Genomic DNA, 11,958 nt, shown 5'->3' with positions numbered 1-11,958 from the left:
AAGATGTAAGTTTTAAAGCTGCTGTGAGGACATGGTCTGTGATTTGTCATGTTTGTACAAAAATGTGTAAAAGTACTTTTATATAAAGGTTATGTTGTATGATATGTTCATATGTAAAATATTTTGACACTGGAGACCGATGTTGATTTGCTGTGATCAGAGGCGAACAAGCACTGAACAGGGGACAGTGGATCAGTCTCAAAAGTCTCCTTTATCTTCCCTTTTCCTCATCTCCTTCTCTCAAGCCATTGGAGGAAATTGTCTAATCCCCTCCTTTTAACACCTCTTCACCAATGGGCAACCAGAGGAAATGAGTCAGAAAGGATAGGTAGAAAAAGTATTAACATTCAACCCTGGGCTGCGGTTTAGTTATGAGCTCTGTCAAGCTAAACAAAGCTTCACTTGTACAACTGGCTTTAATTTTCAAAATAAAACTTTTGAACATTGCGTTGACATTTCTTTAAATGTAATATATATTTGCCTCAATTAATAATACATTTGGTCAACATATTCTATTAAATAAAAAAAACTAAACATAATTTGATGAGCGCTTGCTATAGTTTAGCGTGTTTATGATTTTACTTTGAAGGCATGCTCATATGGTTTCCGGTACCTCTCAGACTTTTTCTAGCTAGTTTAACGCAGCTGATTAACAACTGCCTGGTTGCTAGACGACTAAATCTCCAACAGTGATGTGAAAACAGTAACATCTGCACGGGAAGAAAACAACGTTTTAACGGATTTCGAGAAGCTATGGTTAACAGTGTCTGTCACCGTATCACCGGCTCATTACGTGGCGAATCCGCAGTGTTGTGGACGCAAATTTCGAGTTGTAGCATAGCTAACGTTTCTCTTTTGTTGCCCCATGTTTTTACTACTACTAGCAAGAGGGGAAACTGAAGTGAGCTGCTTGACTTGGAAAAAATGAGAGGATTACACACGGAGAAAGTCAAGTTTTCCGACTTAACGTAACGTTTGTTTTCCTGCGATGTTTAGTGCAACTGCTAAAATGTCTCTGGAGGCGAGTGATGTTCAAACAGATGAAGACTGCGAGGAGCTGGTGAGTCCTTAGCTTTGGTTAGGTCAAGAATAAAACTGACTTTGTCCCTGAGTCTTTAGATTTGTTCTTTAATTTGTGTTTCCTTCTCGTTTCTAACATTTATCACAGCTGCGTCCACACTGAGTTTGTAACTCAAAACAGAACACAACACAATCGTTTATGACAGTTAGTCCCAACCTTTTTGGCTCGTGACCCCTTAAACTGATGTGACGTCTTCTTGGTTATAATGTCTTGAGAGCATTTAAAAAAAATCCTTGTTTGGTTGCCGACTGTTTAACTTGAAGGACTTTTAGACGTCTTGAAATTGTTCAGTGTTGTAGAATGTTTTGTATAACAGAAATAGTTTTCTCTGTTTAATCGTCTAGGTAGCCCTGAGACTTATATTGGAACCCCATATGGGGTTTTTTACACCCAGGTTTATAGGATTAATTTAGATTTAAACCCGGCCTAAACATACAGATTTTTTTTTATTAAAAATGTTATTTTTCTCACTTCTTTACCTTGGCACACACTCACTCGCCTCTCTCCTCTGTCCAACCTAGGTTGAGGATGGCTTCTCTTTCTCTGCTGATATTTTGGAAAAGGTAAACAAATCCGCTCCTGTTGTTAGTGATGTGACTGTAGGTTTATACTTTTGTCTTTCTGTTGGGTTGATGTTTTGGTTCAGGTGTATTTTGTTGTTAATAAACATTTTAGTTTAATACACCTTTCTTCTGCTTCAACGCCTTGTTTTTGTCCTCCATCAGAGAACAAGGAGGAAAAGATCTTCTGGGAAGCCTCCTTCTTCTCCAAGTAAGACCTGCTCAGCTGCTCTGTGGGGAATTTTTGCAGTTTATGTAACAAACCTGCTTTCCAAATTCCATGATTGTTGATATATGGTTGGTATACATGTAGGGTCTCCATACCTCTCCAGCCTGAATGTGAACCCCAGAAGAGCAGCAGTGGCGGCCTGGAGACTACCGAGGGCGTCCTTGGGGGACGCCAGAGGGGAAAATACTGGGGAGAGTGGCTCAGCTCGTCTCACATCCCTCAGCAACGGCCATGGTAGGCACCATATAAACGCAGCCTTAGCCACGTCTCTCCTCAGGAGGGATAGATGGAGGAGTGGCTGCTGGAAAGAGATATGGATAAAAGTGAGAGACTCAGACTGTTTGCTCAGCTGATAACTGGTTTGCTAACTTTGTAGGTGACTTTGTAGGTGTCCTGCTCAGGACTGATGTCTGTGGAGAACTGATGATAAGCAACTCTGCAAGTGTTATAAAAATATTATATTTGGCTTGATCTTTCTGGGATTTCACTTTGTTACAGCTGACATGTTAACAATAGCTGACACGAGAAACGGCAGCATTTATTTGGAGTGGTGTTTTTGTCTACCTGAGGAATGTCAGTCCAATTCCCAGCCTTCCTTTAGCTCTGTTTTGGTCTCAACCCATTACCAAAGCAAAGATCTGTGTTTATAGCTTCCAAGGTGCTCTTCTAGGATCACTTGCTAATCACTAACTTTGTCTGTCAGCTATATGGTGTTATTTGTTTGCTGAAAATATCTACCTTCTGTTGGAAGCCAGTGATTAAGAGCAGAATTTGCAAGCTGCACAACCAAAGCAGGGAGCTAAAACAGACTAAAAAGCTCCAAAGTGTTCCATTTTGCACATCAGTCATTTGATCAGTTGTTATAAAGAAACACTGGATTGGTGGAGCTTGAAAAACGAGTTTAATGCATGAATCGACTGCAGCATTGAGCTGTGTTGGAGAAAATCTCTATTCACTTCATTACCTTATTTATCCCATCAAGGTCACCTGTGAGCAGCAGCTCATCATCCAGGTCAACAAATACAAACGATAAAAAACACTGTTAATCACACAGTTAATACCAATCAAAGGTTATAAATGTTAATTGATTGATATTGATAAAGAAAAGGAAATATTTAAAAAAAAAGAAGCTGTTTAAAACATACAGTAATGAAATTGTACAGAGGCATAAAAAATTTTGTTGTTTACAACCTCTCTTCATCTTCCTCTTTTCCAGATCTTTCCCAGATGCTGAGATCAGAGTGTGATGTGACACCGGAGTTTCTCAAACAGACCCTGAGCATGAGGAAACACAAACATCTGCACTCTGCATCTAATGGTGAGAGAATGTGTTGGTGTGACAGTGGCGAGGGGAAAGGTCTGGTCTTTTGTGAGGCTGGGCGACAGTAGCAGAAAGCGACATGATCTCATTAACCATCAGTTGTTTCATACCTGCAAGGTGAGAATGTAATTGAAGTGCATTTGTGTGACTGTGTGCTGTTTCCCTATTTGCCCCTGTGTGTTGCAGGCTTCACCTTCAGCACAGGCGACCACAGAGAGAAGGAAGACATGTATGATGAGATTATTCGCCTCAAGAAGGTAAAGAGCTACACAATGAATGTTGTGTATTCAGAAAAAAGAAGCACGGTGATAGAGGTTGTCAGCACTAGCAGGCTAGGAGCTTTTTCTTCAGAATCTAAATGAAAGTGTACATCTCCGGTCTGCTGAAATGTCCTTGAGTAGGACAATGAATGCTTATCAGTTCCATTTTGCTGTTCTGTAGCTGACTCAAACCTTTATTACTCTGCTAAAACTAAAAGGGCTTTAAGACATTTTTCCTTATGCGGATTTACAGCTTTTGGCATTTCAAGTGTATTCAGACATTGTACCTCCACCTTTGCATATGCACTCTTTTATGCAGTCTCTCCTTTTATGCCTTTCGTAATGTGTGATTAATCTCTAGTACTGTTCTCTGCAGAGTCTCCAGGCGCAGAAGTCTGACAATCAGCAAATGAAAGTGAAACTACGCCGCCTGGAGGAAGATAACGCTAAAAGAGAAAAACAGATAGAAGAACTGTTGGATCCCTCTAAAGTATGATCATTAAATTGCCTCTGATTTTTGTCATAGAAACTACTAATACTTTAAAAACTGTATGATCTTTCTCTGTAGGGATCTGACTACACTCGTAGTTTGGTGGATAAGAAAAAAGAAGGGAGCGTGGTGGGTATTTCTAGACTGTTAGTGCAAATACCAGAGATTAGTTTTAGGATGCATCCTAAACAGGCTTATGAAACGGATTCTGTCTGTCAAGGTTCTCAACGGGCTGAAGCAGAGGATCCTGAAGTTGGAGCAGCAGTGTAGAGAGAAAGAAAATGCCCTGAGGTAAAATTTCTGACCGTCTATACATCAGTCCATTTGGTCCATTAGCGAAGCTGCAAGATATTTAGTTTATTCCCTCTTATTCTCCAGTAAACTGCAAAGTGAGCTGAGAACTACCAACTTGGAGGAGCTAAAGATCACAGTGGAAACCTACTCTGAAGAGGTAACATGCTGCTTTTTGTTATTTTTTCCACCTGAATGTTAAAGTAAAAATTCTTTTGGCATGTTACTGCATACAGATTTTCCAAAGTAGAACACCTGAAACAACCACCACAGGAATGAGAGAAAGAAGCCGACACTAAAAATAGTGTTTGGTTGAAAGAATTGTTCCTCGTCCCGCTCTGTGTTTCTGCTCCTGCTGTGAGAGCTAATGTTATCGTCATGTTGACTTTGGTTGCAGAGTGTGAGTTCAGCTGTGGAAAAGGAAATCTCACCTAATGTGTGTGTTTGTGTGCCTCGTCTTTCAGATCCAGAGACTGAGGGTGCTACTAGAAGCTGCAGAGAAAAGGTATACATGACTGAAAACGGCAGGATCATGCTTAAGTACCATGCTATGGACGTTTGGTGTCACAGGAAGTTGTAACAGCTTACAGTGATACCCCTTCCAGCCTGATACAGGGACCCTAAATTAAAAATTGTGTTGGTCTGCATGGGTAAAGGCGGGTCACCCGACATGCGTCTGACTGTGCTTTGGTATAAGAGTCATCACTGTCTTTTATCTTATAATAACTACAGGATTACTATACAGTTACCTCACAAATGTTTTAGGGGTTACTGGAACCTTATAGTTGAGTTTGGTTTTGACTTGTACTTGAATATAAATGTAGGTTTTTGAGTTTTCCTACATCAACTTCTTATAAGGTTAACAACTAAGAAAAAGTCCTATAAAATTACACCCCAGTGTCAGGTTGAATGTGCAGTGTGAATGATATATACTTCACTTTTATGGAACTGAAATTTCACAACTTTGTTAATCAGTTATTTATAAGTTTGTCAAATTTAGTTTGACAGTGTGTGCAGTATTCAGATACAGATCAAGTCAGTCACTTTCCTCTGCCTTCATCAACATGCAGGAAGGTAGAGAGGAACTAACAGTTTCTTTTGTAGAGTAGTGAGAGAACTCCTGATCAGAGACTTTTATCCTGGATTTAAAGGATGGCCACGGTCACAGATCAGAGGACAGGGTTGCAGGATTTGTGGTAAATGTCTAAAACAAGAGACCATCTGGTGATGGGATCACATCAGCCATGACGCCCCTCAACATTTTCGCGTTCACACCCATCTTCGAACTCAGCTTTCATTTTGATCTCAGCTACACAACTGTAAAGTTTCGTTGCTGTATCTTTCATGGTTGTTACGCTATCACTGTGACAAAATCTGCCCACACACAGAAATATAAACCTACCACAGCACTCAAAACTGCCTCACACACACACACACACACTAACTAAAAGGTGAAAACAAAACGAGCCATGCTGTCACACTTGGTAAATACTATCATCCGCTCGCTTATTAATTCTGTCTTTCTCATGAAGTCTTCCCCTCCCTCTGTCTCTTCCTGTGTGCAGTAGTCGAGCAGAGAGTAAATGCTCCCAGAGGCAGCAGAAAGCTTTAAGCTCCATGGTTCATCGTCTGTCTGAGAACCTGAAGCAGCTTCAGCAGGAGAACACAACACTCAGAGAGGAACTCAACACTGACAGTCCTGCTGGAGGGATCAAAGGTCTTTTCTCACACACAAAACCACACTGACATGCCAGACCCAGAGCTTCCAGAGTCAGCCACACTGAAGACATTTACTTCATTTATTCCTTTTATCAGTTTCTAGTTTGACTCTTGCTGCTCTGCCTCTAAACGTGACAGCTTTGACTCCGTTCACTACAGCTTTGTTGGTTTACAATTTTGAAAACTGGAGTCAATTTATGACATTTTGAAAAGTGTATTCTATAGACAGGAAGGTATCACATTTTGTGAGTATTTGCTGGCGTTCATAGTCCTCTATAATAATAAACAGAATATTTTTGGGATTTGTTTTGTTGGTCAGACAAAACAAGCAATTACAAGTTGTCAACATGGGCTTTGTGGAAATGTAATGGGCTTTTTTAACTATTTTCTGACATATTATTTAAATAATAAACCAACTACTGGAGAAAATGATTGACAGATTAATCCACTATGAAAACAATCTTCAACTGCAGACCTAATCAATTCTCAACCCTGAATTAAAGTATGTAACACCATTGTGGTATTGTATTCTGTACTGTGATGCAGATGAAAAAATGGGTGTCTTTGTGTGATTATGTTCCCTAGGTTACAGAGACTGGAGTAAACAGAGACTGTTGCGCAGGTTGCTGGAAGTGGAGAAGGTGAGAGGAAACTAACTAGTTTTAACCATATGTGACTTACACCAGCTAACAAGTCATGTAAACACATAGAGATTACAGCTTCATCACAGACTGACTCCTCTCTCCTCCTATCAGAGGCCGGAGGACAGCAGAAGACATACCCAGTCAGCGAAAAGCAGCAGCCGATTGGATCAGGAGGTCCAGGCCACACCCACTGAGATTCTGAGGTTTACCATGGCAACAGAGGCAGTGGTCTCCGTGGGAACAATCACTGAAGAAGGGGAGGAGGATTCAGATCTGAGAGAACGCGTCAGCCAATTGGAGAAGGAGAGGGTGGAGCTTCAAGAGATGCTGTCAAGTAAAGAGTGAGTGAGAAGCAACATGATGTACAATACAAACATCTTCTCAAGCCTTTGTCAATCTCAATTGACCAAATTGAGGTTGACAAAGGCTATGAGCATAAAGCTACTGAGTTTTGTTTGTGAGACTAAATCTGTGTTGTGTTTCTGCATTTCAGTGATGAATTGAGACAGTTGAGGACAGAAAGAGAGGAACTGGAGAAAGAGACAGAACGATGGAAAGCTGAACAAACGAGTGAACGGGACAATGAAAAACAGCAGCATAAGTATGTTTTGCTTGCTGAGTGTAACATTTTTATGTCTGCTGTTTGTAAGCTAGAAATGTATAAGGTCCAGAATGGTTCTGCATGTTTTTACGATCAAAGTCATACATATATTCATCATCTTTGAATGTTATTTTGCTGTTTATATCAAGAACTTTCTGAAACTATTGATGGACTATTTATTTACATTTGAAACAGTAGTTTTAACAGGGAATTTTAATTATGCCCATTGTAGAGATCATGCATTTGTCATACAGAGGCTTTGTCCCACCAAACACAGTAGAGATCCACCTGAGAATTGTCTTTATGTTAATAATGGTTAGATATATAACCTCCAGGCCACAAACGGAGATAACTGAAAGAGATGGGGCAGTGTCCGAGATGTGGGTGATAGTCTAATCAATATTATAAATAAATTAGATGATAAAGAAGAATTGTTTACAGATGTCGTTTGCTCTACAAACTAAAGCGTGGTCAGCTGGAAAAAGTCACTTTTATAGTTTCTTTAACCTAAACTAACCAGCTAAGTAACAAGTCCACAGGCTGCTTATACTAAACTTGTTTGATGGTGTACAAGTCAGATATGGTTAAAACAGTGAGGCTTGGCTCAGTCCAAGCACATAATATCTGCCTGCTACCATGGTGCAGTTGGCTAAAATCAAATCTCACCACATGGACATGCAGACCGCTCAGAATAAATTGTAATATTGAGCTCTAAACCAAAGTCATGGGTTTCGAAAGTCTCTGCTAACTAATTGCTAACTGTGAGAGGACATCCACTATGGCTGCTGGTTCTGTTTTGTCATCTATTTATGTATTGTGTGTGTGTGTGTGTGTGTGTTTCTCAGACAGGAGTTGGAGCAATTGTGGGTGAGGATCCGAAGTCTGGAGGACGACAAAATCAAACCTGCACTAGCTGAGCTCTCCTCTCCTTCTGCCACAACAGCAGGGGACCATGAGGACAGTCTGGGCAGATCAGGTCAGACGGAGACAGAGGAAAGGGACGATGGCAGTACAGAGAAGGAAGGGGACAGAGGTGAAGATTTGGATAGAAATGTAGAGGAGAAGGGGAGTGAGAAAAGACAACATAAAGAAAGAGAGAAAGCAGCAAGGATCATCCAGACAAACTGGAGGGAGCATAGAAACAGGGTATGTAACACACCACAGTTATGTAAAAGAAGTTATTGATGTGTGAGAGAAATATTACATAAAAATATCCAGACACTCTGTCCCAGATTTCTTTCTATCTCCATCTCTTTGCATTCTATCTTAAGGACATTGTGATGTTGCAGTCAGCATTAAGAGGCCATCTCCTCAGAGAGGCGCAGCTCAAGGACCTGCTGAAAGACACGCACATTAAGGTTTCACCCACACACAAACATTTCCATACAGTAAAGTTGTGAGAATCCGATCACACATCAGAATGGTCATATTCAATCACCAGTATTATTCTTGGTAATAATATCACAAGTACTTTTTAAACTATGGGCCATTTAAAAAGCATTTTCTGGTATCTTACTGCGAGCTCCCGAGGTCTCCTCACTTGTTTGTCAATCTCTGAATCTCATCTCTTCCTCATCTCGTCTTTTCAGGCTGTAGAAGCAGCAAACCACAGTGATGTAGCTTCCTCTGTAGGTGGAGAGATGGATGCGGTTGCCTTGACGATGATACAGTCTGCTTTCAGGGGACACCTGGCTCGCTGTAGTCTTGCAATAGAGAGGTGACTCATTTATATACACACAAAATAAAAATAAAAAATACATTCAAACATACAGAACATAATGCAGTATTGTGCGTGTGTGTGTGTGTGCGCGCGCACTTTAGCTCAGGGTTCTCTGTGCCTTCTCCAATGGGAAACAGTTTGCCCACGCCGGTACCAAGAAGAGCTCGCTCAACACCCAGCAGAACAGGTCAGGTTCACACATACCTTGTTGTGATTAAATATTTGTTGTATATATGAACACACTCGCAGAACAGAGCAGAAACAAACAAACACGGTACACTGCAAAAAGACTTCCTGCTCCTCTGTCTCAACCCCATCTTATGGTCATGTAGCTCAAACACAAATTATTATATGTGTGTTTTTTGTGTTTATAGCATACACTTAATTTCAGTGAATGCGTTTAATGCCTCTGTGCCTTATATGTGTGAGTTCCCTGTTAAAGTCATGATCAGCAGTGTGTACTTTAGTAATATGGGATTCCTTGACGTTGGAGGTGTAGAAAGGCTTTGTCAGGAAACACATCATCGATACAACCACTCAAGATTGTCAGTGAGGGTTCAGGCTTGATGTTTGCTGTGTGTGCAACACCATGGCATCGCCCTGCTCTCAACCTCAGAATTACTCATGATGTCTTCCCTGACAAGTTTATGAGTAGTTATGGATATCTCTGGCACACTGATCTAATTTCAGGGTGCCTGTCTCCTCTGCACCAGCCAGAGCTTTGATAGCTCCCTATTAAAGACTGATGAGGGCACTCAGCAGCCCTGTGGACCAGTACTGTCGCTACCTCACATCACCCTCTAAAAATATAAAGTTACCACTGCTCAAGAGCCTTGTCCTAAGCTTCAGTCTGACCTAATTGACCCTGCAAGACTCCACTGCTTTCACCATCTCTCCCCCCAATTCCCTGAATTTCTAATAGGTTGACAGCAGATGGGTGCATAGAGCAGAGAAGTGATGTCAGCAGTTTCCCTGCATGTTTATAGACTTCCCCTCCATTTGATGTTATGCAGGCTTCACAGATTTTCGACTGCACCATCTTCACTTGTGATCCTGAAAAAGTTATTTTATCTTAAAGTTTTTGCAAGGAGAAGTAGGGTTGTCACAGCTTTGGATTTGCATTGCTTTGCAGGGTGAAGAACGTGTGAAAAGAAGTTATGATTTAAGCATGACATGGTCCAAGGTCCATATATTTGTACGCATCTTGTTAAAAGTACTGCAGCTGCATCATCTGTACGGACATGTTTGAGGACATGTCTGACTTGGTGACATTGGTTATGTGTTGCTTTGTTGTCAAGGTGCTGCATCCCTGCATAACGACAAAAAAAAACTGGGTGATGAAGAAGACCTGTGGCCTGTCTCCAGCAGTCATGCCTCCAGAATGACACCCACAACAGGTTAGACAGAGAGGGGAGATATGTTTTACTGTTTGAACTGTTAAAAGCACATAAAATCTTTGAGTCCTCCCCTATTTTATATGTGCTGATGTATCTGTGTGTAGAGTTGAAGCAGTGTGTTAGAATAAAATGTTTGCTGGAGGGAACTATGCTGAAACCAGAGCCAAATCATTTTAAAATCTGAAATATTTATGTAGAAGTATGCATATTGTAAATTGCAGACTGCTTAAAATTGTACATTTTAGGGCTCTTTAGGTTAAATGGAGTTAAATAAAATGATGCCCAGGCGATTAATCACAAGTATACCTGTATATCTCCTGTAGACCAGACAGAGCTCCATTGCACAGCTGAGACTGGAGGAGCTGCTGCAGTGGATTCTGATGATTCGGATGATATCATCGTGTCTCCCTCGCGTCCTCTGAGAAGCAGAGAAGTCTTAATCTTATAGACCTCCTGAGTTGTGTGAGTTAGTGTGTTGTGTGTGTGTGAGTGTGTGTGTGTGAGTGTGAGTGTGAGAGAGAGAGAGAGACAAAGTGTAGGCAGGAAGAATTTCTGCTGTGTTCTTACTCAGAGCCTAAATGTCAGAGGTTTAAATGGCCGTTTTTGTCAGGGTTCCTATTGAACATGCAAATGATAGCTGGGATATTCCAATATTATTCAAGATGATAGTGGAACATACACAATATTTGCCTATTTTGTCATCTTTAAGAGCTTCTCCAACAGTAATAACCAGCATATTCTGGGAAGTCAGGTACAGGATCTTTTATGACATGGAAATACATGGCACATCAACACCTCACTTTCATCATGCTCTTATTCAGGATACTGTCACAATAGAGTCTTGACTGACTAATCACCCAGTTTAGTGTTTAAATGCTTGGACCAGAGGTTTAGGGATTTATCGTCAAAGTGGAGGAAAAAGCACTAATGTGAACAGGAAATGAAGCACCCTATTCATTTTGATCTGTTATTCTTGTGGTTTATCATTTGAGCCAGATATTCTCAGTGGTTTGCCAAAGTGCCTCCTGCATGGATATTCAGATTTAAATTACAGAAGTAAATGCTTTAATTTCTGTTAAGATGACTAGTCAAAGTGAGGCAGATCACTGTAAAGTCCTCTGCATTTGACAGGCTTGAAATAATTAATCAATTTTGACATGCCAGATGTGTAACACATAAATTTCCTTACACTAATATATCATGTTTGCTTATTAAATTATGACTGATTCCGAGGTATGACTGAGGGAATGATGCACTCAACCGATGCACTATTGAGCGAAACTGTGAATAAATTATAGATAAGCCTGCTGCAATACTCAACACACAGTCAGTACAACGGAGGATACACAGGGAGTATGTGTTATGCCAATGTTTGTTCTCTGAAATAGACTAATGATAACCTGTAGGGAGGTCAACAAAAAAAGTGCAGGAGTGCAGTTTCCACATGATGTATGTAACTTGATTTCTGAGACACTCAATAAAATGCTTTTTTTTTTTTTTTTTAATAATACCTTCTTTGGTCTGATATGTTTCTTGCTGGTAAGATTTACTCAAGTACAGTACAGTTTGAGGTACTTTTAGTTACTTTTTAGATGAATAATTTACGTGGAAATATGCTGTAAGAAAAGCTTATAAAATTATTAAT

The 11,958-nt window shown here is 40.4% G+C and overlaps 1 protein-coding gene across 1 annotated transcript; it reads left to right on the top strand.

Moving 5' to 3' along the window:
* Window positions 1-983: 983 nt before the first annotated feature.
* Window positions 984-11,775, top strand: iqce (IQ motif containing E). Its single transcript, XM_022738299.1, has 21 exons — window positions 984-1,060; window positions 1,603-1,644; window positions 1,807-1,852; window positions 1,955-2,104; window positions 3,087-3,188; window positions 3,378-3,448; window positions 3,828-3,941; window positions 4,020-4,070; window positions 4,162-4,232; window positions 4,320-4,392; window positions 4,697-4,737; window positions 5,798-5,949; window positions 6,537-6,592; window positions 6,707-6,936; window positions 7,089-7,196; window positions 8,042-8,342; window positions 8,468-8,554; window positions 8,786-8,913; window positions 9,018-9,103; window positions 10,215-10,313; window positions 10,637-11,775. The coding sequence occupies exons 1-21, from the start codon at window positions 989-991 to the stop codon at window positions 10,759-10,761; spliced, it is 2,205 nt and encodes a 734-aa protein (XP_022594020.1). The 5' UTR covers window positions 984-988; the 3' UTR covers window positions 10,762-11,775.
* Window positions 11,776-11,958: the final 183 nt, after the last annotated feature.

Source organism: Seriola dumerili, unplaced genomic scaffold (assembly GCF_002260705.1).
Source record: "Seriola dumerili isolate Sdu_G_001 unplaced genomic scaffold, Sdu_1.0 BDQW01000035.1, whole genome shotgun sequence".
Taxonomy (NCBI): domain Eukaryota; kingdom Metazoa; phylum Chordata; class Actinopteri; order Carangiformes; family Carangidae; genus Seriola; species Seriola dumerili.
The sequence above is the reverse complement of the archived record's forward strand: the minus strand, read 5'-3'. Positions and strand labels throughout refer to the sequence as shown.

Bases quoted from the DNA above. Each gene is read 5' to 3' on its own strand.
- iqce (XM_022738299.1), top strand. From the start codon at position 989: ATGTTTAGTGCAACTGCTAAAATGTCTCTGGAGGCGAGTGATGTTCAA. The intron at 3,942-4,019 runs GTATGATCATTA...CTTTCTCTGTAG, and splicing joins AACTGTTGGATCCCTCTAAA to GGATCTGACTACACTCGTAG. The intron at 4,393-4,696 runs GTAACATGCTGC...CTCGTCTTTCAG, and splicing joins TGGAAACCTACTCTGAAGAG to ATCCAGAGACTGAGGGTGCT.